The sequence below is a fragment of the Mytilus californianus genome, unplaced genomic scaffold (genome assembly GCF_021869535.1).
Source record: "Mytilus californianus isolate M0D057914Y unplaced genomic scaffold, xbMytCali1.0.p SCAF_7, whole genome shotgun sequence".
NCBI lineage: Eukaryota > Metazoa > Mollusca > Bivalvia > Mytilida > Mytilidae > Mytilus > Mytilus californianus.
Genome location: NW_026262723.1, coordinates 76,615,226 through 76,641,556, shown reverse-complemented (window position 1 = coordinate 76,641,556; position 26,331 = coordinate 76,615,226). Strand labels below are relative to the sequence as shown.

The window sequence follows — 26,331 nt, the reverse complement described above, 5'->3', positions numbered from 1 at the left end:
CTGGGCCCCCCTGGATCCGCCTATGTCCAAGACCTCATATATATTGGATGTTTTCAGATCTTACAAACATCTACTGAGCAAAGTGAAAGATCTTAAAGATTTTAATAAGAAATTGGCGCAATGCAAGGCAGTTGAGATGCTTTTTGTTTAGATTCTATTATGGAGTTGATATAAGGCAGTTGAGTTCTCAAAATCTAAAGGATGAGAAATACATGAGGAATTTAATAATTCTATGGATATGTTTTAATACAGGCAATCATATGTTGAAGATACTAAAGATTTATATGTTTCACATGAATTTATTAAACAAAATACAAAATGGAAAAAATCATACACTAAAAAAAATTTTGTGAATTGTTGTACATTTTATCCTTGCAAATATACAAGTATTTATTTGGATTGACATCTCCATTAGTGCATATCACAACAAATTCATAAAATCAAATCTATAAGGAAGGTTTGCTTAAATCTATAAAATTCCACAGAAAAAAAGACCAGAATATTTCCAAAATGACTGAAATACTTTCTGAAAATGTATAAAAGAATTCATGTTTTAAAAAATGTTTGATCCGACAGTTTAATAGATATAAGATAAAAGAAAATTATTCATAAAACAGAGATCTTCTGTTCTGATCACATATTGCTTGCTCACTGATAAATAGTTAAAAGAAGTGAAATAAGGGCCGTGTATAAATTAATTGATCAATTGATATGTCCAGTGGCAATTATTACATGTGTATTCATACATGAGTATTCATAACAATATGTTAACTGGGAATACATTGACAAGTGTAGTTGTTTATTTTCAACCTTATACATATCAGATTATTAACTATACCAATATTAACAACAGCTGAACATATAAAAAGATGGCTTATAAATATTCCATTGCACAAAACCAAACATATGGCAAAAAGTTATATAATTTCATTTAAAGTCTGTCAGCAAAATCAAATAAAGTTTTTACAGTTGAAGCAGGTTTGACAGATATTGCAGGGAAAATTGTTGTTTTGTTAATAGAAGGAGGATTTATATTCTTGCTATCCTCATTCAGAACATGAAACACAAAAATATCTGTTGTAATACACTGGAACATGATTACTGCACCTACTATAAAGATGTACCAGAACTTTTCTGGACCCTGTAAAAAAAGGAGGTATTGTAAGATGTCAGAAGTTTTCTGTGACATGCCATGAAGAAAATGTTATAAAGTTCCAAAACCCTGCATTGCTCTGTGAGGAAGAGAACAATATACAGTACATTGTACCAAAATTGTATAGGGTGTAGGGTGTTAAATATGGAGACCTTCTGTATGAAACTAGAATAGCTGTTTAGATGTATTTTCAAAGTTATATTATCTGTATTGCTCTCAATAGAATATTTTGGATTTCATGTTTGAAAACATTGGATGTAAACTATATGTTTAAATCTTCCTAAGTTAGTTTTCTGTAAACATCTGTATGGTGATTTTTTTTGTGTATAGTAGCTAGTTTCATCTTTTGATTTCCTAATAAGATGAGCAAGTACTTGTACAATTTTTTTTGAAAAATTATTTAGACAGAAGATCAACAGCTAACTGTACCATTCCATTCCAACAGGATAATATTTATCTTTCAGAACCTTCATAATTGCTTAATTCAAACAGAAAGTCACAAAATTTAAATTCCACAAAAGCATATTTTGAATATTTAAAAGCCAGTACAACTCAGAAATATTGTGTTTTTCAAAATATGTTGATGACTACTGATTAAAGGGATGTATAGTGTGTCTCTGGTGGATAGTTGTCTCATTGAGGATCAAACCACTTCTCCTTTGTGTAATTTAGATACATACTAGATCTCCACTTCTGTACCACCAGTTCTGTAAAGAAAGTATATATGTAGCCTTAGAATATAACTTTTTTATCGATTTTTCCTTTATCTCTTTACCTATAGGTGTTAATTGTATTTAGGACTGCACAGTGATATTACACAAAAGCAGAAGAACTTTTTGTCAGGAAGACTTATCTTGACTGTTTTTGATGATTTTGGAATACAAAAACACAAATCTGCTAAAAGAATGATTGTAATAATTTCCATTCAAACATATATCAACTCATTCAATGGTTTTGAAAAGTGGGTTTTAATTTTTTAATTGATAAATTTTACTTACCACAACAATTCCAACAAGACAACTGACTGAAAAAGGAATAAAAAATATTTGTATCACAACTGATAGAATCTAACTTTGAGTAGCCTTTTTGTCATTAAACAAAGAGCCTGGATGAAAAGGACCAATTGGTGTCTTAAGGTTATGTGGCAAATATTACACACATATGATTATGAAAACATGTTAATGAGATCTGAATGAACCTTGTTTTGTACTAGACACAAAAGTAATTTTTATACGACCGCAAAAAAATTTTGCGGTCGTATACTGGTATGACGTTGGCGTCGTCGTCGCCGTCCGAAGACACATTGGTTTTCGCACTCTAACTTTAGTTTAAGTGAATGGATCTCTATGAAATTTTACCATAAGGTTCAATACCACAAAAGGAAGGTTGGGATTGATTTTGGGGGTTATGGTACCAACAGTTAAGGAAAAAGGGGCCAAAAATAAGCATTTTTGTAACTTCCAGACATAACTTGTGTGTTAGTGTATGGATCTCTCTGACATGGTACCACAAGGTTCCATATCACAAAGGGAATGCTGGGATTGATTTTGGGGAAATTGCTTCCAAATTTTAGGAATTAGGGGCCAAAAAAGGGGCAAAAAACAAGCATTTTTCTAGTTTCATGACAATAACTTGTTTTCAAGTGTATGGATCTCTCTGAAATTGTACTGCAAGGTTCCATATCACAAAGGGAATACTTGGATTGATTTTGGGGGTAATTGCCTCAAAATTTTAGGAATTAGGGGCCACAAAAGGGGCAAAAAAAAGCATTTTTTTCTAGTTTCATGACAATAACTTGTGTGTAAGTCTATGGATCTTTCTGAAATTGTACTACAAGGTTCCATATCACAAAGGGAAAGCTGGAATTGAGTTTGGGGGTAATTGCCCAAAATGTTTAGGAATAAGGGGCCAAAGAGGGGCCAAAAATAAGCATTTTTCTAGTTTCCAGACAATAACTTGTGTTCAAGTGTATGGATCTCTCTGAAATTGTACTGCAAGGTACCATACCACAAAGGGAAGGCTGGGATTGATTTTGGGAGTAATTGCCTCAAAATTTTAGGAATCAAGGGCCAAAAAGGGGTAAAAACAAGCATTTTTCTAGTTTCAGGACAATAACTTGTGTGTAAGTGTATGGATCTTTATGAAATTGTAATACAAGGTTCCATATCACAAAGGGAAAGCTGGGTTTGAGTTTGGGGGTAATTGCCCTAAATGTTAAGGAATAAGGGGCCAAAAAACAAGCATTTTTCTAGTTTCCAGACAATAACTTGTGTTCAAGTGTATGGATCTCTCTGAAATTGTACTGCAAGGTACCATACCACAAAGGGAAGGCTGGGATTAAGTTTGGGGGTGATGAATCATAAGGGGGTTCAAAACATTTGCGGGGGGATTTTTTTCTTTAAAATTTTCCATTTTAAATTGGTTATTTCTGATTTATCTATAAAAGCAAATAATAATGATATGGTTTGAATAGGTAAATTAAATTTTTTTAAGTTTTAGACCACATTCATTCTGTGTCAGAAACCTATGCTGTGTCAAATATTTAATCACAATCCAAATTCAGTGCTGTATCAAGCATGAATGTTGTGTCCATACTTGCCCCAACTGTTCAGGGTTCGACCCCTGCGGTCGTATCAAGCTGCACCCAGCGGAGCATTTTATTTAAGATATGACACTTCTGAATGTCAATCTGTTTGTTGTATCTCTAACTTAATTTAATTGTTATTGCTATTGCTCAGAGCAAAGAAAGAATTATCCCCAAGATGGCACAGGTGCTTGCAGAATGACCCCCCCCCCCCCTTTTCCTTTCATATTTTTGTTGTTGTAAATATTCCTTAATATTTGAGTTTCTTGCTCTGATTCATATGATTTTTCAATAGGTAGTTTACATATGACGCCCTCTATTCTTATTTTACATGTAAATAAGAATAATAAAACACACAATTATGTATATAGAAAAAGGGGGGTTTATTCCCAAAGCGCCTGTGTAAGATGAACGATATACTTACTAACAGTATTACAAGCTAATAAATAATATGTCTCGTTCCCATCTCCCTGGACTATACACAAGATAAATGAGATCTGTAAGAGAGAGAGAGATTTGTTGTGAAAAACTAGCTTTCGTTATGGGGAACCATCAAGTTATAATATGTAAATAATTAAACACACTTATTCCATACTTATTCAGACCAGAGACATATATACAATATAATATGTGTATATATGTCTCTGTTCAGACCAAGCAATTCGTTAAAGAATGCAGTAGGGTTAATCGAATTATTATAAACCAAATTGATGTTTTTATTAACTCAAAGGGACAGACAAGGGCTAAAAAATTCTGACAACATTACAACTTTAACTTAGCCACATGTTTATGTGCCTGTCCATAGTCGGGAGCTTCGTCACTGGTTGTCATGTCTTAAAAGTTTTTGTTTTGTTTTAAATTGGCAGATCTTTGATAATCTCTGTGTGATATGCTCATAACTCTTGAGACCAGGGGTCGACATAGAGCTTGAAATGTCGCAAGGTCACTAATCTATTGTTGAAGTATGTATAATGGTCTTTATTTGTATTTTGTTTATTTGTGTGTTATGTGACTGGCTTAAAGATGTATATCTCACATCGCCTTTTATTTCATGTTATGCTTTCTACCTTGATATACACAAACCAAAGACTTCACGGATTATGAGAATGGACGGCTCCGAGTTTTTTTTTCGCACGGTTAGGGATACACATTTCAACATGTCACCCCGGTTTGGAATACACATTTTAAAATGCCACCCGATTGGGGATACACATTTTTACATGTCACCCCGGTTAGGGATTCACATTTTACATGTCACCCTCGGATCATTGTGAGTCAGCACACGTAAATAATTCAGATTAATATGTAAGTTTAGTTCAAAAAGTGGTTCATTTTAATATTTTATCAACAGGTTAGAATCCTGAGTACCACAGAAAATTCGTTTGAAACTTCAAAGGATTTATTTGATGATTGCCTTTTACTGTTTTTGTATACATCAAGTTGAATGTTCTCAGATTTTGAAAACTACATCGTATGTTATTTCTTGCTGCCAAATTTGAAAACAACTGAGCTTATTAAGATACTCAAAACCCTTTCAAATAACTATTATTGTGTAACTAGTGATGAAGGGGTTGTTTGTTTTTCATTTCTTCCAAATTTCTTCTTTCATATACTGCCCACATTCAACATGATGTAATATTCTATCAAATTGTGAATGATTAAAAACTGATTATGACAATATCGTTTTAATTGGTTAATTAGTTGTGTTGGTCACCTTTTGGTTTATGTAAGTATTTATTCTAGTATATAGTCACCAGGTCATTTGTTATTCAATTGACACGCAAAGGCGCTTGGGTATAAGATTTTTTTTTTTTTTTTTTCATTGTTAAATTTTCCATTTGTATACCACATACATAACAATACTATGCTTGTCTTACTTTGGTTTTTTTTTTGTATAGTTATTTACCCTGATGACATCCCATACTTAAACCAAGGTTGTTTTTAAGTATGGATGGTAAAATGTATGTATCCTGTGACTGCTATAATTTTAAGCTCACAAATTACAAAAAAGATTTTTGTTTTAAATGTGTAAACTTAATGTGAACTTATTATATTGATGATAATATCTAGTAATACCACTTAATGATTAATGGTTGAAGCCAAACATATTTATGTGATAAACTTGTCTTTGGTATACTTACCACGGCCATTATAAACGTCAGAAAATTGAAGAAGCGAAGAAGCAAAATCTGGAAATAAAAAAATTCATCCAAAATGTATTTAGAATAAAAGGTTTGAGAAAACTGCTGCTTGAAAAATCCAAAAAAAAATGGATATTTTAAAGTCCTATGTGACTGGTCCATAGGCTATGCAACAAATATACACATACACCCTTACTTAACATGTGTAAAGAAAAGGTATGTAGATGTATTTTTTACAGATCTAAAACGGAAACACGTCGATCGGTACTTCGGCATTCAAAAATGATAAAACGTAAACCAAACACAGAAACGCCCATCCTTTACATTTTCTTTTAAGCTCATCTGGCTCATTCGTCCATTGGAGCTTTAGCCATTACTTGACGTCCGTCGTCGTGAACGTTTTAAAAAAAATATTTATCAAAATAACCAATAAACCAGTTACGAAACAATAATTAATTGAGAGAAACCGTTAGGAAGCAAAATTGACAAGCAAGCAAACTGAGATAACAAAAATCGCGTCTTTTTTTATATTGCCATGAATGCTTTAGACGTCATTTGATTTGGGGGAGAGCAAGTTCGAAAAATTTGTAAAAAGTTTTTTTTTGGTATCCTGAATTTTACGTCAATTATTAATAAATAATTGGTCCTGAATAAAAAAGAAAGCTTTTAATTAACTTAAATAACTTGGAACAGTTGTATATTTGAAAATGGAAAAATATTTTGATCGCGATAAAAGTGAAAGTAAAAATGACATTATTGCCAGGTGAGCGATTCTTGAGGAGCATCTAGTTAAGTTTGTAGATTTAAACAATATCATTGCTAAATTTTATAAAAGGAGTAAAAACAAGATAGTTTTGTTGTTGAAAATTTATACGTTCTACCAGTTGAAATCGATCTCATGAATAATTTGATAAGAAAAGTTGCTATAAGCAACGTATCTTGTATCTGACTTTTAATTTGCAGTTGTCAATATTTGTCCCCAAAATAAAAAAAAATTGTTTACGCAGCTAGTATCCTATTTGGGATATTATATATCCCAACCTGTTAAATATTAATCAACAAATAAGTTTTACTTGACAGATAAGATTATAAGTACCCATGCAACTAAGTGGGCGTCAATTTTTGATAGCTTGATTATTGTTTTAAAAAAGTGTATTTATGATTGTATTTCTACAAAAAGTACTTACAATATTTGGCGATACTTCATGGTATATAGCATTTGTATCTATCGAAGCTACATTAGCTTTATCCGACATTTTAGATATTGTTTCATGTGACTGTTTATCTTAACATAAACAATCATAAACACGTGCTCACAATAGGAAGTGTCAAGAATGTCGGATAAAACTCCTATTTTGTCAAAATCTACTGAAAGTGCCGGCAACCCTCAGGAAAATGCTCTGTATTATGGCAATAACCTGTCGCCAACATCGGTAAGTAATTATCCTTACTTTCCGTCCTTATTATGATCTATTATGGGAGTGACATGTTATCTCTTATATGAAGATTCGATAAATAAATATAAATCTGCATTGATATAATATGAAAAGTTAATTGATCACGTCAGATTTACTTCCTTGAGTAAAGTCGCATAATTGATGCTTGTTAACTTTCCGTCATCATGATCATGTTAAAAAAATAATCCACAATAAGTGTACTAAAGTACACTAAAATATCATACTTTACGTTAACCAAAATGGGCAAATTTGAAAAACTGCAAGATAGAATTGTCCATTAAAGTCTTGAATACACAGATGACGGAGAATATGTCCCTATGTCGTAACCACAATCCCGTCCTCCCATCCTCGAATGGGATCTACCGAATTAGACTTATCACCGGGTTTGTACTTACATGAACAACACGACCAACGGGTGCTACATTTGGAACAGAATATGCTTTCCTTTCTTGAGCTCCTGTATCGGTTTATGGTTGGGTTCGTGTTGCTCAGTCTTTAGTTTTTGTTTCGCCTGCGACGAATGTCTCAAAAAGCGAGACATAGGGATTGCTTTTCCGGCGACGGCTTCGGCGACGACGGCGTCAACAATTGTTTTAAAAGTTTTCTGCTTAAGTTAGTTTGATAGGATCTACTTGTGATAGTTCAATGATATTTTGTATGAAGTTGCATTACTATATATTTATATCAGTTCATATCAGTTTGACGACTATTTCGAGGCCCTGTCCCCTGGTCATAGTCCAGTGACTTTGAATTAATTAGCAATTTTCAATGTTAAGTTTTCTGCTTAAGTCAGTTTGATAAGAACTACTTGTGATGGATCAATGATATTTTTATCAGTACATATTATGAATTAATAAACCATGTTGTTGTCCATCAGATTGTCTTTTTCTGAACTTTATGCCGACAAGCGAGACATATCTCTGTGTCAACAGTTTATTATATATGTTGTGTTTTGTGTACTATTGTTTGTCTTTTGGTCGTTTTTCGTTTTTGCCTTGACATTGCCAGTTTATTTTCGATTCCTGAGTTTGAATATCCCTTTGGTATCTTTCGTTTCTCTTTTTGAATTAGAATCATATTGTCCTCAGTTATATCTACTCTTTAACGATTTTTTTCCCTTGTGTAAATCTTCGGGTTTAAAAAAAAATCTCTGCTGAACGAAGTATTCTTACCTTATAACCCTCCAATTACATGCCAGCTGCGGATCAGAATTGTGTAAACTCCTTTTGGTCCCAGCATATTTTTGTCGAGCCTGCGAAATTTATTACGCGAAAGCGAGACATAGCGATCCTAAATTCCGTCGTCGGCGTCGGCGGCGTCACCATTTAGGTTCAGTCTGTGGTTAAAGTTTTTTCTATACATCAATAACTTTGTCAAACCTACATGGAATTTAGGACAGAAGCTTGATTATGACCAAAATACAGTATCCAGAGCGAATATTAGTTTTTTTATTAGTCAACATCCAGATTTAGTCTGAGGTTAAAGTTTTGTTAGACAACTTTGTCAACCCTTAATGGAATTGAATAAAATTTTAACAGAAGCTTGTTTATGACCAAAATACAGTATCCAGAGCAAAATTTTGAAAATATTTATTTTCATTTTTCCGTATTTTACTGATAAATGGACTTAATTCTTTTACAGTTAACAAGTAGACTGTGGTTAAAGATTGTTTTACACGTCAATTACTAAATGTCAAACCTTCATAGAGTTTTATGAAACTTTGGCAGAAGCTTTTTAAATAACTAAGATATAATGTCTGAAGCAAACCTTTGAAAATATATTTTTTTTCATTTTTAGTATTTTTCTGATAGATGGACTTCGTTTTTTACAGTTAACATTTACAGTCAGGGATTAAATATTTTCGACATGATAAATTTGTAAACTTTTATGGATTATTATGAAACTTGGACAGAAGCTAATCTGCAAGACCAAGAAATAGCATCTAAAGAAAAATTTTGATTTTTTTTTTAAATTCTGTATTTTACTGATAAATGGACTCACTTTTTAAGTCAACATTACACTTTTACAATGACAGCGGCAATCGCAGGCGAGACACAGGGTTCCGTGGAACCGAAACCCTTGCGAATTTTTCGTTGTTTTAAACGTTATTTTGAAGTGGAAACTCCTAACATAGGGAGATCCATCTCACTTTATACCCGCCACTGCATTTACCGATGCATATCTTGATTCAAGTTCAAATTCACAATGCGACAAGAATGGTGTTTTTAAGTTAAGCTGAACTAAAATACCGGAAGATCACAAAATGCATACTAATTTTTCATAGTATTGAACAACGGTAATAGACATTGGACATTAAACCTTTTTATTTGACCAATTATGGGCCCTTGTCTGGCAAAATACATACACATCATAGAACAAGTTATTATAAATTATATATAAACTTGCATAGAAAACACTTTTCAGTGAAAACACACAATACAATAAAAAAAAATGTGTATTAGCTTATATCAATAAATTACCATTCTCCATCCACAACACACAAAGGCACGTTAATTTGCATATAATATTTTCCGCCTATAACAACCGAGTATTAGTGATGTGTGCCGATTTACTGTAAGATTGTTGTTTTATTCTTTTTTTATTTTCAGCGACGGCTACAAATATTATTTGTTGCATTGGTAGTCATAATGGTTGGGGTAAGTAAAAGTATATATTGATGTTTAATATAGTCAAAGTCAATTTTTTTTTTATCAAACAAAAAAAAATAAAATAAAAAAAATCATTATGATATATATATGTACATATCAGATGTACATTCAAGACAAAAGGTTAAAAAAATAATAACAAGAAAACTATTTTTCACAGACAGTTATGAATGTCCATATAATGATATTAAAATATAATAGTTAATGAAGATATAATCTTTAAAAAAAATACATAAGTGATGTATAGTGAAATAGATTAAGTTAATGAGCATCTAAATATGTACATCTCACTAATACCTCCTTTAAAAAAATTCAAATACTCGCAAAGCGTTTTGTGTTCGTACCGGTCGACAAAGCAGCCAACAATGTGGTGGTGGTATAACGTAAATACTACACGGAAGTCCTTAAGAATGAAATTATACATTCAACTAGATTCAAGGCCGTACGATCCACAGAGAGTCAAATAGTAAATAACCATATCACTACCACAGCTCCGCTTAAGGCATCCTCTGAACATTTGAAGGTCCCCACTATGTATTGGTTACCTAAACTACACACAAAAACCGTAGAATATCGTTTCGTCTCGGCCTCTATAGTAAGTGTTCTACTTCTAACCTTTCAGTGTTTTTAACTGGTTCCTTAACTAATATAAAAGAACTCATCATCGTGGAATGAACTATTTTTGGAGTGAAGAAAAAATCTTTGGATGTTTTAGATAAATTTCGTGCTTTTAAAGGTCCTTTTGATTCGGTTGCCGTGACAGTTTTGACTTTTCCACTCCTTAAACTAAACTTCTACAAAATCTTTTCAAACATGTTTTCCTATTTGTTTAAATGGTCGTTTGATAAAATCTGGTCCAAAATTTATTTGCTGCAACTCATATAAAGCATTTGTCTCTAATGAGAAAGGTAAATATGCTAAATATATATACTTACTGGGGGAGTGATGAGATGATTTAAGCTGTAAATTTTCTCCTTGACAACATTTATGTACGTTTCGGCAATACAGTTTATCGACAGGTTGTACGTATTCTTATTGGCACCATTTGTGCCCCTTTAATAGCTGACTTGTTCCTGTACTGTTATGAACCACAGTTAATAGCTAAAGTCAGTGAAGACCCATCTTAATTCCATTTGCTTAATAAATTAAACAACACTTCAAACAATAATCAATACTTCTCTAAACATACTGCCGAAATTTAACCAAATGAACTTACTTTAAATAAATCAAATATAAACAGCAATAAATGTCATTTCCTAGATTTAGATGTTTAAGTTTTACTCGAGAAACTCTACACAAAAAATTACGACATAAAGGATGATTTGTCTTTCCCTGTTGTTAATTTTTCCTTTTTTGGACGGTGATGTTCCTTTGGCACCATCTATCGGTATATATATCTCAACTTGTTCACTATGCTCGTGCCTGTAGTGACGTTTTGGATTTCAGTGAGCGTAATCTATGTTTTACTGGTGAATTGTTAAGTCAGGGATTTCGTTTGCACATATTACTTAAAACCTTTACTGAATTATTCCATAGATACAAATATTTGGTTTGTAAGTTTGGCTGTGCATGTAGGAAACTTATTTCAAACGGAATAGCACATCCAAATTTATATGGTGGTGTTGTTTACCGAGCCCGGAAATTTAAATACGACCCGGGTAAACTTATCTATCCTTATATAAACTTAAGGCTACCAATTCTACACTGTAGTCAGATCTTTACATATTGTTTTATTGGTATAAATATTGATTTTGTTATCAGTAAATTAAAACCATACTAAATATTATTGTTATACGCATATTCACATGCACGGTACTACAATATTTCGATACCGATAGTTTGGTATTGCACAAGGTCATGTTTTCCTCTGACTGTTAAAGACGTCTTTACACTAAATCCATTGGATGTTGTATACAAGTTGATTTTACAGTCTTAGCTGCATGATTTTTGTATTAGTTGTTATTGGCTCTCAGATCTGTACTTGGGTCTTTTGTGTTGTGATGGATGTATAAATACCCTGCCACGTACGGTCTGTGTTTTTGTTTGATGTTTTTCTGCTTTGTATCGATCTGATGAGTTAATCCTTTTTCAACTGATTCTTATAGTTTGATTTAAATTTATGTTGTACTGTTACACCGTTGTCCCAGGTTAATTAGGGGAGGGTTGGCGCGTTGAAACATGTTTAACCCCACCACATTCTATAGTTCCTTCCCCAAGTCCGGAGCTTGTAGTTTAGTGTTTGTCGTTGATTCATGTCCGTCATATTTGTTTTTCGTAAATTGTTTTGTTATAAATTAGGCCGTTATTTTTCTCAATTGAATTGTTTCATATTTTACACGTCGGGGCCTTTTATAGTCGACCATACGGTATGTTTTTTTTCTCATTGCCGAAGGCCGTACGGTTGTCTATAATTGCTTACATCAACTTCATTTGGACTTTGGTGGATAGTTGTCTCATTGGCAATCATACCACATCTCCTTATTTTTATATTTAAAAAACGCTGTAGGAATCACTTAGTCCTGATTTTGCATGCCGACCTTTTCCAACTTATAGCAAAAGAGGTTCATCTGCTTCTATGGATTTATTTATTTTCGTGGTTACCAATTTTCGTGGATTGAGAAAAAACTGTATTTTCGTGGATATTTGATTTGAATTCGCAGTTTTTCCCAAGTCTGCATACAAGTTTATAGAAAATTTGTAGATTGTTGACTATTTAAATTCGTGGTTTACTCAGCCCACGGAATTTGGCACCCATTTGAACCAAGCGTTGGCCGAATCGTCTAATCTGTTATATTTTTTTTACTTTTCGTGGTAAACATTTGGAAGACGTGATGCTCATCAGAAAAAAATGCCAATTATACCTTAAAAAAAGGAGAAAATAAATGATCAGTCTTGACAACCTAAAGGTGACTGAGCGGGAAAAAATTGGAATAAATATAAACGAAAACGAATGTAGTAAGCAAACATGTAAGATTTTCTTAAAAGTTTGTCGCGGATGATAGTAATCTCTGTCGTTTTATTTATTGTTTTTCCAGATAACTATAGGCCTAAGTATGGACCAGGGATTCAAACATGGTGCTAACTATTTCATGTTGGGTATAAGTCTTATTGGATTTGTTGTGATTGAAATAATTCTGGTGAGAATTGTTTACCTATTGTAGTTATACTTTTCATGTTTTAACCTTTAGGTAGTCTTTCAGCAGAAAACAATTTTTGTGCCCCACCTACGATAGTAGAGGGGCATTATGTTTTTCGGTCTGTGTACCATAGTATGTGTATGGTCCACAAATTGTCAAAAAAATATCGTAAGGACCTAAGAGCTACGGTTCCACAGCTTCTAAATGTACCCAATATTTTTCTGAGCTCAATGATTGTTCAAGTACTTGAGAATAGTATAGCGGTTTTTCGAAGCAAAGCACTGAAATGCATGTTGATTCCGAAAATCCGACCAAGTTGGACAGTTTTCAAAGATGAGAATTTAGTATTCTAATAACTACGAAGGCATTCGCAGTGTTTGTGAGATTGAAACTTATATCGAATTACAAATCACATCTTAAACTGTTTAGTTTTGAAATCATGCTGTTACCAAGCAAATCTGAAATTGCCAATACACAGATTTAAGATAAGGAAATGTGGAACCATTACCAATGAAAGAACTATCCACCAGCGACCAAATGACATAATTGGTAGCTACTAGTTTTCTGGTTTTCTTTTATTTCAATTTTAGAACAAATTCTAGAAAGACGGATGTTTTTAAATTACGAACTAAAATTTTCCAAATAATAATATTAAATAAATCTGAAAGATACATATGATATATAAATATATAGTATGTAAGAAATGAGAACATAGAGATTCTTTTTATGATTTTACCCCTTTTAATCTCGATCAGTAAAACATCAAACAGCACAATGAAATTCGGTAAAGGTAAAGCAAAGACAACTATACTGGCACAATAGATATATTAAAAGGAGAAAAAGAAAAAGAAAAAAAAAACACAAGTAAAAGCAAAAGCAAAGAAGTAAAGATCAATACAGTATCATAAAATTTCGGAGCTACTGAAAACTCAGAGTACTGAACCTCGCAATGTTCTTTATGTGCTTGTACCAGATCAGAAGCCTGTGATTTAGTTGTTGTCGTTGGTTCATGTCTGTCATTCTTTATGGGCTTGTACCAGATCAGGAGCCTGTAATTTAGTTGTTGTCGTTGGTTCATGTCTGATATTCTTTATGGGCTTGTACCAGATCAGGAGCCTGTAATTTAGTTGTTGTCGTTGGTTCATGTCTGTCATTCCTAATGCGCTTGTACCAGATCAGGATCCTGTAATTTAGTTGCTGTCATTGGTTCATGTCTGTCATTCTTTATGTGCTTGTACAAGATCAGGAGCCTGTAATTTAGTTGCTGTCGTTGGTTCATGTCTGTCATTCTTTATGTGCTTGTACAAGGTCAGGAGCCTGTAATTTAGTTGTTGTCGTTGGTTCATGTCCGTCATTCTTTATGTGCTTGTACCAGATCAGAAGCCTGTAATTCAGCTGTTGTCGTTGGTTCATGTCTGTCATTCTTTATGTGTTTGTACCAGATCAGGAGCCTGTAATTTAGTTGCTGTCGTTGGTTCATGTCTGTCATTCTTTATGTGTTTGTACCAGATCAGGAGCCTGTAATTTAGTTGCTGTCGTTGGTTCATGTCTGTCATTCTTTATGTGCTTGTACCAGATCAGGAGCCTGTAATTTAGTTGCTGTCGTTGGTTCATGTCTGTCATTCTTTATGTGCTTGTACCAGATCAGGAGCCTGTAATTTAGTTGCTGTCGTTGGTTCATGTCTGTCATTCTTTATGTGCTTGTACCAGATCAGGAGCCTGTAATTTAGTTGTTGTCGTTGGTTCATGTCTGTCATTCTTTATGTGCTTGTACCAGATCAGGAGCCTGTAATTTAGTTGCTGTCGTTGGTTCATGTCTATCATTCTTTATGTGCTTGTACCAGATCAGGAGCCTGTAATTTAGTTGTTGTCATTGGTTCATGTCTGTCATTCTTTATGTGCTTATACCAGATCAGGAGCCTGTAATTTAGTTGCTGTCGTTGGTTCATGTCTGTCATTCTTTATGTGCTTGTACCAGATCAGGAGCTTGTAATTTAGTTGTTGTCGTTGGTTCATGTCTGTCATTTTTTATGTGCTTGTACCAGATCAGGAGCCTGTAATTTAGTTGTTGTCGTTGGTTCATGTCTGTCATTCTTTATGTGCTTGTACCAGATCAGGAGCTTGTAATTTAGTTGTTGTCGTTGGTTCATGTCTGTCATTTTTTATGTGCTTGTACCAGATCAGGAGCCTGTAATTTAGTTGCTGTCGTGGTTCATGTCTGTCATTCTTTATGTGATTGTACCAGATCAGGAGCCATGTAATTTAGTTGTCGTTGATTCATGTCTGTCATTCTTTATGTGCTTGTACCAGACCAGGAGCCTGTAATTTAGTTGCTGTCGTTGGTTCATGTCTGTCATTCTGTATGTGCTTGTACCAGATCAGGAGCCTGTAATTTAGTTGTTGTCGTTGGTTCATGTCTGTCATTCTGTATGTGCTTGTACCAGATCAGGAGCCTATAATTTAGTTGTTGTCGTGGTTCATGTCTATTATATGTTTTTCGAAAATTGTTTTGTTATAAACTAGGCTGCTAGTTTTTATCGTTTGAATTGTTTCACATTTTGTCACGTCGGAACCTAGCTTTTATATCTGACTATACGTTATCAGGTAGAAGGCTGTACGGTGACCTACAACTGCTTACATCCACGTTATTTGGACTCGTACCACATCTCCTTATTCTATATAGTGTTGTCATCTAGAAAAAAAAACCGCTTGCTTAGACACTTTTTTTTAACTTAATATCTGATTTAAACACACACCTTCCAGCTAGAGCATCTAACGTTATATGCAGTTTTGTATGAGTTCGTAGATGTTGTACTCGTCAGAAATCGCTGTTTATTGACTTCTGATTAACTTTTTAAACAATTTAAATGGTTTTTCTGAAATTACTAATGTGTTCTCTTGCAGATATTGTTTATTCGGAAAGGAGAGTTGCCCACGGAGAAAACCTGGTTTCTATACTTTGTAGGAGGATGTGTTATTCTAGAATCTATATTTACTGATGTTTTGTTATACCAGTAAAACGAATTTCAGCGACCTAAAGATATGCAGTATAATTAAAACTAACAGATCAAAGAGTTTGTTTAACATGACTTCTTGTTTTCTATGTAACCTGTTTCACAAAATATTTATTCGTAGTTTTCTTACAATGCATGTATATATTGTTTTTATTTTGCCAATTAACATAAGTTCTAATTTATTTGGATACAAAATACTAACAATGCTATAAGCCTTAAATATGTAATATGTCAGGTTGTTTCCAATAATATGACCGACTTTAACATTATATGTTCTTTTTGTGTTTAATTTTTATTATACCCATCATTGTTCCAAAATATAGTAACAATGTTTTTGGCAAAAAAGTTGGCCAATGCATGAAGTAGTGAAGTAGATAAATGTTGAATGATATATACGATACACAGAAAAGGGGATACAGCAGTAAAAAAAACTATACAAACAAAATGCGTGGGGGAAAATTCATTAAGTATTTCAATGGGCAAATTATGGCAAAAACATCCTAGGAACAGTCTAGGGTAGTTGAAGATTAAACCACGTCTATTCCTGAATTTGGATCTCAAAGTAGAATTTAAAATAATAACCGAAATCATATGTGTCAAACAAAGATCTTGTATAAAGTGGATTTTCTTTCATTCCAATATTTGAGATCGTGTTTTTGAAATAATAGATACACCAGTGCCCTGCCAATTTGAAGACTCTCTAAACCGGACCTGTGCTTTAGAAGTTCATCTGATTCAGCTATGTATTTCTCATCGAACTTTAACCAACATCTCCTTCTATATATTTTATGAATTCTGTACAGCCCAAGGGTTAAATATGATATGGAAATATTGTCACGTATGTACTTCTCCCGTTCAGCAGTAAAACCCACCAAGAGCAGCGTCCGTTTGATTGAGTGGGATTTATAAATACACAGCCACTTTCGGTCAAAATGCGGACATTAAACCGATGACCCATACAGGGAGAATGCCATGCTCTATGTGCGTAAAAGAACTATTGCAACAACATTTTGAATGGTCCTTAAAAGCAATTTTCTGTCCCATCCAACATACCCTCTTATTCTACTGGAAAATCTTGGTCTACCCACTTTGTAGACCTACTTACTGAGTTAATTGTTAATTTCGTCCTGTCTTCATCATGGATGCAATATTGTCCACTGGGCGTTAAGCAAACAAAAATCAGTCAATATAAACTAGCTTTTTGTTTTAATACCTATAAAACGACAGGAATAGGAAAATCCGAATAGGGAATAACAAATGTACAAAGGTCCCTGATATAAAATTCAGATTTACTCGTCGAAGCTCTTATCTCTTATCATTCTTATGTGCATAGCAGAATCACAGATCTATATTTTGGTGAGATTGTAAAACAACAGTTACCATATATACTGGAGACATTGGGAAAAATAAATTTATGTAGACATATGACAATATGCAAAGTATAGAAATAATAAAACACATTGATATATATATATATATACTTTTTTAATGTATATTCAATTCAACTTCAAAATATCTATTTTTCAACCATATTAAACATTATTTTTAGTATTTAAGTATATTATTCCTGCAATTTTTGTAAAATGCTGATAACTGAGGAGAGGGGTTCGGGGGTCGGAATTAATTAAACATCACAAAAAAATAAGCAAAAATAGAAATGAATCTACTTTCCCAGGTTTAACATTCAAACGCCTAGTTAACAGGTTTCGGATGTCTGAGGAAAGGAACTTAAAATTTACACATTCGTGAAAAAAATAAGTAAATGATCATCCCAATAAGGACCTACTCAATAGAAAATGATGAAATGATGAAATGATGAAATGATGAAATGAAAAAATCAAAAACACGGATAGCCACAGCACACTGCAAAATGATATATTTGGTGAGCAGTCAGGTTAAAAATCTTACTAAGCGTGTCGATCCGATACAATGTAGAGTAGATATTGCATTAGCTGAGAATACCCCTATTGGTATGGAGGTCATAATGTCTAGAGTCAAGGTCACACTAGCTATTGTTTGAGTTAAGTTTGGATAAAATTTTGGTTTCCGGATGATATATTTGTATCTTAGAACTTTTTCCATTTTTTTTTCTGATAATGGCCGATAGGTACGAAACCCATATTATTTTAGGTCACAAAAGTTAAGGCCACACCAGCAATTTGCTAGACCTTAGGTGAAAAGACTCAGTACTATTGGTCATTATTGAATTTAAAGTCAATGTCATAGCAGAAATTGATAGACTAAAATTGGGCTAAAATTTTGGTTTTCAAGTGATATCTTTTCAACCATGTGTCCAGATATCACCAAACTTAGCTTGTAAATGCCCCATGAAAAGAACAAGATCCCAATCTATTTTTTGGATCAGTAGGTCAAAGGTCAAAGTCACGGTGCCTCAAACCAGAGATAGACAAGTTTGTGCGAACATTTCGTTTCCAGACAATACCATATGAGATATAACTCTGACAGATCTTTACCATGTTTTTGGTAGATTAAGACCCTAGTAGGTTTTTATGTCACTTGGTCATAGGTCAATGTCTCAACAGCAATTCATGTGCAAGAATATGTCACATTTCCAAGCGAGATAACCCAATCTGTTTAAATTGGACAGTAGATAATTAACGATAACTCTTAACTCCTTCCAATAGACGTCGATGCATTTACTAATCTTGTTAAATACAACAGAGACATGTCTCTGATAAAAATTAATTCGCGTCTGCACGGGAATTATAAATAACGATACTTGAGTTAGTGGTCTTTAAAAGGGCTATGATATTGAGATCAAAACCGCGTCGAGATTATAAATCAATGTACGAAGGGGAAATTATTTTAAAAAATTAGGGAAAAAATCCATAATTTTTGTTAATTGATCTTGAATGACATTTTTTAACAAACACTCATAAAACGTATCTCATGAGTTTTGATGTTCATATATGTTAAAAAATACCATCTAGGAGGTTATATGACATCCTTGTTACCAAGAAATTTAATATTTTCATTAGCACTGACGACGAAATTGGTACCGAACCGTAGATTACGCATTTTAATCACTATTAGTAATGAAATTATATGGCATAATACCAGCTGTGTTTTTATAAACATATAAACACCAGCAAACAGAAGTTTGTCCAGCTTTCTAACAATAGGCTATATATATTCATTCATTTCAGTACAATCATTCATTTATGCCTTGGACAAATAAGTTTGCTTTAAAATAATGCTATATATGTCTTTGAAGAAATAACTTACAAGCTAGATGTTTTTAATTTTTTAAATGTTTAATATAAAACGGCTAAACATATCTCAATCATCTTTAGTTAGGTAAGGCGTAGGCAGACAAAAAGGTTCAATAAATCAAATTTAGACAATTGGTGAAAATTAAAGTTATAAATTCTAAGACTAAATAATTGAAGAATAAGTCATTCAACAGTTAAAATATATTTTTATTGATATTGATAAGTAGAGCTCTCTCTCTGATTGATAAGTGAAGATTTATCAATTGCAATAACTAAAGACATCATCATGAAGTGAGTTAGGTCGCAAGCGCTTTTATAGTGGGTCTCCATTTTTATGTGTGTTTAGGAGTAACACTTATTTGAAAGTTTTCTTTCATATTTCAACTTATTTTGACTTATCTAAAATTTTGTAACTGCTATCAGTGCGATTTAATACTAACAGTATTTATATCTGATGTCCCTCTGTCCTTATTTTCAACAGTGCAAGAAAGGCAAAAAATTTGCCTGAATTAAGTCATGGATAAAAATTCACAGGACAATAAGGGACGAAACCAAAAGTTCAATGTCGGATTAACAAACTTAATTCACATAGTTTTTCACTGACCCCAACCCCCTCTTAACTTAATTTGGGAAAAATCAAGTTGATTGACCAATACAGGTATATGTAAAATAGATGTCAAATAAACAAAACTTGCAGCACTTTTTAACCCGACCCCAAATATTTGAATTAAGTTTTTTTTTTCTTACAGTCTTATATTACATTGATCTTTTGATGTCGTCCCTAAATCAAAGCTCATTTATACGATTCATAGTTTTTCTTTGATAGATAAATCGCCTTTAAAAAAAACATTTTACATTGTTCATGAACAATAGATTATAAAAACTTTGGAACAATTTTTCTTGTTTGAGATTTTTTTTTCCACACAGCAAGAAAGAACGAAAACTTACGCCGGAAGATGGACACACGGACGCCGGACATTTGTATATCATAACACGTCCCGTCGAAAATTTTGACGGGCGTATAAAAAGAAGATGTGGTATGATTGCCAATGAGACAACTCTCCACAAGAGATGACACAGAAATTAACAGCTATAGGTCACCGTACGGCCTTCAACAATGAGCAAAGCCCATATCGCATAGTCAGCTATGAAAGGTCCCGAAATGACAAATGTTAAAACAATTCAAACGAGAAAACTAAAGGCCTAATTTATGTACAAAAAAAATGAACGAAAAACAAATATGTAACACACCAACAAGCGACAACCACTGAATTACAGGCTCCTGACTTTGGACAGGCACATACATACAGAATGTGGCTGGCCGAGTTAAACATGTTAACGAGATCCCAACCCTCCCCATACTTGGAACAGTGGTGTAACAGTACAACATAAGAACGAACTATAAAAATCAGTTGAAAAAGGTTTAGCTCATCAGATGGATATAAATAAAAATACATCTAACAAAAACACAGGGTGGAAGTGGCTGTATATTCCAACAACATAAGGAAACTAAGTACAGATCTTAGAGTACTCGCAGTTACTGACATGTAGTTAAAAGCCACTAACAACCTATTAAAACAAGAGTGCACACGCTGAAATGTCTCGCCTTCTTTACTAATCATTGATATAATGTTGATAGTCCTAAATATAAAGCTTTATTACAACTGTCACATAAACTTAACATTAACCCAGAAAACTAAAAATTGACCAATGAACCATGAAAATGAGGTCAAGGTCAGATGAACCATGCCAGGCAGACATGTACAGCTAACAATTCTTCCATACAACAAATATAGTTGACCTATTGCTTATAGTTTAAGAAAAACAGACCAAAACACAAAAACTTAACACTGAGCAATGAACCGTGAAAATGAGGTCAAGGTCAAATTAAATCTGAGCGACTAACATATAGATCATAAAATATTTCCATACACCAAATATAGTTGACTTATTGCATATAGTATTAGATAAAAAGACCAAAATTCAAAAACTTAATTTTGACCACTGAACCATGAAAATGAGGTCAAGGTCAACTAGACATGTACACCTAACAATCATTCCATTAACCAAATATAGTAGACCTATTGCATATATACAGTATATGAAAAACAGACAAAAACACAAAAACTTAACTATAACCACTGAACCATGAAAATGAGGTGAAGGTCAGATGACACCTGCCAGTTGGACATGTACACCTTACAGTCCTTCCATACACCAAATATACTAGACCTATTGCTTATAGTATCTAAGATATGGACTTGACCACCAAAACTTAACCTTATTCACTGATCCATGAAATGAGGTCGAGGTCAAGTGAAAACTGTCTGACGGGCATGAGGACCTTGCAACGTACGCACATACCAAATATAGTTATCCTATTACTTATAATAAGAGAGAATTTAACATTACAAAAAATCTTAACTTTTTTTTCAAGTACTCACTGAACCATGAAAATGAGGTCAAGGACATTGGACATGTGACTGACAGAAACTTCGTAAACTGAGGCATCTATATACTAAGTATGAAGCATCCAGGTCTTCCACCTTCTAAAATATAAAGCTTTTAAAAAGTTAGCCGCCGCCGCCGCCGGATCACTATCCCTATGTCGAGCTTTCTGCGACAAAAGTCGCAGGCTCGACAATAAAATTAAGAAGATATGGTTTGTATAGGTATAATAACCATTGATATTTCTTTTACTTTATAAGATATCTATTTAATATTTTAAAATATTTGGAAAGTTGAACGAATATAACAACAACTTACTAGTACCATAACTATTTTATTTACAATTAACTTTTCCATATTTCAGAACTTAACATTATTGAACGAGAATACAGAAGTGTTGGATGATTCAGACGTAAGCCAGTCACCCAAAAAGGCCAAACAAACAACTTCCGATGGGAAAAAGATTAAAGTTAAGCTTGAAGATCAATTGATGTTCAAAGCCATTGAAAGCTTATGGCATACGTTACAGTTACAGGGGAGGTAATGACGTTGCTAACGTGAAATGTTATTTTCGCGACAAACTGTGACATATCGGGTAAAGATACATTTTTTGACTGATTTTTATCATTCAAACTGATTTAACTTTTAAACTAGTTCATGGACCCCTATTTTTTAAAATGACCTTTGGTTTGATTACGTATGAAGATTAATTATAATATACCAAATTTCATGAAAAAGTCAATGATGCAATTTTTTTTAAATTTGATAAATATACAGCAAAAATGACGTTTTTTTTCTACATTCATGAACATTTGATAAATTTTAATTATTTCTAAACAAAATATTTCATAAATTTATAGGATACTTATATAAAAGAGAACTTATAAATAATTTAACAAAAAACAGCTTGTGTTTATCTTTTTAAACAAAAAAGTTATGCATTTCTGTCGGGAGGAAAAATACGTCCACAAATCCGAATTTTGAGCAAATATCTGAAATTTCGACCTCATTTTACTCAAAAAGTAGCACATGAAGGTATATTTTTTATTACATATTTCATTTAAGCAGGTATAAAAAAAGCCTATATATCTTAAAGGGAAAAATTCTCACCGTCAGAAATAAATTGTTGGATATGCCCTTAAGTTCTACTGAAGAAGAAGAGACAGCGGACTATTGTTTCGGAAAGTTGGTGGGGAAATCACTCTCGACAATGCCTAACAAGAGGACAAAGATGATGTTAAAACATAAGATACAAAATCTGATGTATGAGACACAGTTAATGTGTATGCCTGCAGAGGTGCCAAACGACCAACTGTATCCAAACCAATCGTCCTTCAATTTCAATTCTTACCAGTCATATGTTAATGAAGCACCTTTGCCAACTTTAATCAACAAAACTCCATCTAAAACACAACCACAGTATTAGGCACTTGCCAATCAAACCCCTCCTGGAAGTCTTTATAACCCACAGTTTCAGTACCAACGACAGTACCAATCTTCCAGTTGCTCCATGAGTGGTGAACCGAATGACACCAGTGGACCAAACGTATATACGGAACTTTAAATATTTGCTTATGAAATTCGTGTTTTTTGTCTTTTTTGTTTTCTTAAATTTTGCCTTTTGCTGAAATATCAAGACTTTAGTCTTCGAAATGAACATGAAGTTTAGTAAAAGGTGTTAAATTATTGTATGGTTAAGGATTAGCTGTCAAGAGATATTTTTCTTGTAAATGATCATTTCCAATATTGTATTTAATAGTAGTATCAAAAAATTGTAAGACCAAAACTGACCATAAAATTAAAATTGTTCATATTTTAAATTATAGAAAATTACAAAATATTAGTACAAATCTATTATACATAAAACCAATACCAACACAACGTAATTGCAGAACTGGGAATAAAAGTGTAATAAAATATTTCGGTGCAGTTTTTAAATATCTTTATTACGGAAGCAATTATAGTCCGCAATATAAAAGAAAGGATATCCAAACATACATTTGACAAAAACCAAGGAACAAGAATTGATTGTAGTTCTTCATCTCAAAAGCAAAAATGTCTTCATTATAGAGCTAAGAATCTTGTCTTCTAGTCAGTGTAAGTGATCATTTTACATTTCAAACTGTTATTATGAAAAGTGGGGAAAACAAACTGTCCCAAGTCAGGAGCATCTTATTCAGTGGTTGTCGTTTGTTATGTATTTCATCTTTTAGTACTGTGAATTTTTGATGTTATAAAGTCAACATGTAGCCTTGATATAGCGAGATGATGTATCAAATACTCTTGTGTTTTATACGTTTTCAAGACAAAATATTCAACTCAAACACGCCATAACATAAAAAGGTGCACTCTATTTTCTCTTTTCGATACAATTGTTACCCATTTTTTGGAATTTTTTCTTGAGTCACATAATGGAAGGGCAGACACGAAAATCAGTACTGAAAGAATACAAGATTGATATTTTCTCCGTCTGTGGTAATTTTTTTTTTAAATCGGAGGTTATGCATTTTCTACGTCCAACTTGATAGATACCCATGTCGTCGACTTGATATCTAATTGTTCTGCTTAACTATGTAATAGACAAATTGAAAACTTATGCAAATGGTGTTTTTAAAATAAAATACTTCGTAATTGAGCAGAAAATTGTCATTTTATTTGTTTTAATTAACTTTTAAATTTTTTTGTACTATTGTAAACATTACAGTAAGCATTTATCGCCTTCTCTAACAAAGAGCTTCGATTCTTTTGTTCTATTTCAAACGGGTTTCCACCTGCTTAATCGGGCCGTTACTTTTCTCGTTTGAAATTTTTTACATTCGTCATTTTAAACATATATACCAGCAGCTGATTACTAACCTGGGTAATCAGTGGAATCTAACAGGATACATCAAGAAAAGCTTTGTTTCTTGGTGTAACAATGTAACAAGCATATTTGGTGAATAAATATATAATGTCGTTAAAAAAAGAAAAAAAAAAAAAAAAAAGTATTTTGGCCAATATTTTGTTTTATTCGATTTTCTTCTAATGCTTTACCCTTATTGTCCTTAAAGCTTGATAACTAGCCGTGTGACTGAACTTTTAACATTTCTATAAATAGAATGGTATAATCATCATATAAAGAATCTAAACTACATGTTCATAAAGTATGATAAATTTGGACGATTAAACTTTGTTAACAATTTTACTTATATTGTTGTTTTTTTTAATGTATTTTGTTAACTGTTTTATAACAGGCAAATTGCAGCATGGAAATAAACAATGTTCTTCGATTTTTTAAAAATACTTGCCAGTAGCTTGGTATCTAAGAGTTACTGCAAGTCTTTCCTCTGGTTTAATTGGGGATCTCATATTTGTCGCCTTCCTTGCAATTTTGTCTGTGATCAAATTCAACAATGTTAAAAATTGTTGAGGACTGCATCTTAGAAAATTTCTAGGAGAATCACTATCTTCATTCTTTAGCTCTTGTAGCAGGGTCCTACACACGCTCAGCTGATTTCTCCTGCCTAGCCAGGGTTTTGTCCAAAAATTCTTTTGTTTTTTTAGTAGAGGCCTTTTTAAAGGCAAGTGCTGCCACCAAACATCTGATTGCTCTTTTTTCTTGCTGTTTGCAATCTTGAACGAAATGACGTCATTGCAAATATTGAACGTTATGACGTCATGTGTAGTGCAAAGACAATAAGTGACAAAGGGGTTCTGGACAAACAGTGTTGTTTGAGGAGGACCATTAACCGCTTGGAACAATGGTAGAGTGGGTGGCGCATATTCGCCGTGGACACATTTTCGCCGTTTTTGCAATTTTTCTGTCAATTTCGTGTGCCTTTACCAAATACTTGCCTAAATAGATGCTAAACGCTGTTTGTAATGTTCGAACGGTTGATATTCCTCTTTATCCCATTTCCAATGTTATTCACACAAATACGCAGGTGTTTTTAACGTATAGGAATGATCTCTCAAGCTAATTCATGTAATTGCAAACAATTGTTTTTATAATATACAAGGATAATGAGGATGGTCATATCATACATTGCGGCGAAAATGTGTCCCCCATGGTACAAGAACAACTTGATTTCCTCTTGAGTTTGCGTTCATTTTTAAAACATTAAACCAATGTTTTGAAGAGAATTCCTTTATCAAACATTTTTTTCATATAGTAAACTTTCTGAAACCTACATAAAAAGTTTCAAATATTCGAATGTAGGTCGGATGCAGTTGGAAATGAACGAATTTTGCGGCGAATATGCGTCACCCACTCTAGAGGGTTTGATCCCATTTGCCAAGTAATGTGTTGGATAAATTGCCAGGTGTTTGTGGCATGAGCTTGATTTGTAGTCCGTTAGGAATACTTTCATTAATATACACATAATGGGTTAAATTAGATAAGTGGTGTTCAGTTCTAAACAACACTGCGAAGAACTGTGCTATTTTTATACATATAATCAGTATTGTTAAAATTATTGACACTGAAGAAGGCTATTTGTTAAGCCGAAATATTTGTCAA

General features: G+C 33.1%; 2 protein-coding genes across 3 annotated transcripts; one reads left to right on the top strand and one right to left on the bottom strand.

The window, feature by feature from the left end:
• Positions 1-282: 282 nt before the first annotated feature.
• Positions 283-7,188, bottom strand: LOC127709061 (uncharacterized). Its single transcript, XM_052214404.1, has 6 exons — positions 7,066-7,188; positions 5,879-5,926; positions 4,162-4,234; positions 2,152-2,177; positions 1,834-1,860; positions 283-1,141 (listed from the first exon to the last, which is right to left on the bottom strand). The coding sequence occupies exons 1-6, from the start codon at positions 7,132-7,134 to the stop codon at positions 932-934; spliced, it is 453 nt and encodes a 150-aa protein (XP_052070364.1). The 5' UTR covers positions 7,135-7,188; the 3' UTR covers positions 283-931.
• LOC127709062 (uncharacterized) lies at positions 7,187-16,420 on the top strand. Of its 2 annotated transcripts, XM_052214405.1 has the most exons (4): positions 7,187-7,311; positions 9,945-9,992; positions 13,037-13,138; positions 16,043-16,420. In XM_052214405.1, the coding sequence occupies exons 1-4, from the start codon at positions 7,213-7,215 to the stop codon at positions 16,154-16,156; spliced, it is 363 nt and encodes a 120-aa protein (XP_052070365.1). In that variant the 5' UTR covers positions 7,187-7,212; the 3' UTR covers positions 16,157-16,420. The 2 variants fall into 2 exon arrangements, with proteins under 2 accessions (XP_052070365.1, XP_052070366.1); XM_052214406.1 differs by lacking the exon at positions 13,037-13,138.
• The last annotated feature ends 9,911 nt before the right edge of the window (positions 16,421-26,331 follow it).

Bases quoted from the DNA above. Each gene is read 5' to 3' on its own strand.
- LOC127709061 (XM_052214404.1), bottom strand. From the start codon at position 7,134: ATGTCGGATAAAGCTAATGTAGCTTCGATAGATACAAATGCTATATAC. The intron at 4,235-5,878 runs GTAAGTATACCA...TCTCTCTTACAG, and splicing joins TGACGTTTATAATGGCCGTG to ATCTCATTTATCTTGTGTAT. The intron at 2,178-4,161 runs GTAAGTATATCG...TTCCTTTTTCAG, and splicing joins ATTAGCTTGTAATACTGTTA to TCAGTTGTCTTGTTGGAATT.
- LOC127709062 (XM_052214405.1), top strand. From the start codon at position 7,213: ATGTCGGATAAAACTCCTATTTTGTCAAAATCTACTGAAAGTGCCGGC. The intron at 9,993-13,036 runs GTAAGTAAAAGT...TTGTTTTTCCAG, and splicing joins TGGTAGTCATAATGGTTGGG to ATAACTATAGGCCTAAGTAT. The intron at 13,139-16,042 runs GTGAGAATTGTT...GTTCTCTTGCAG, and splicing joins TTGTGATTGAAATAATTCTG to ATATTGTTTATTCGGAAAGG.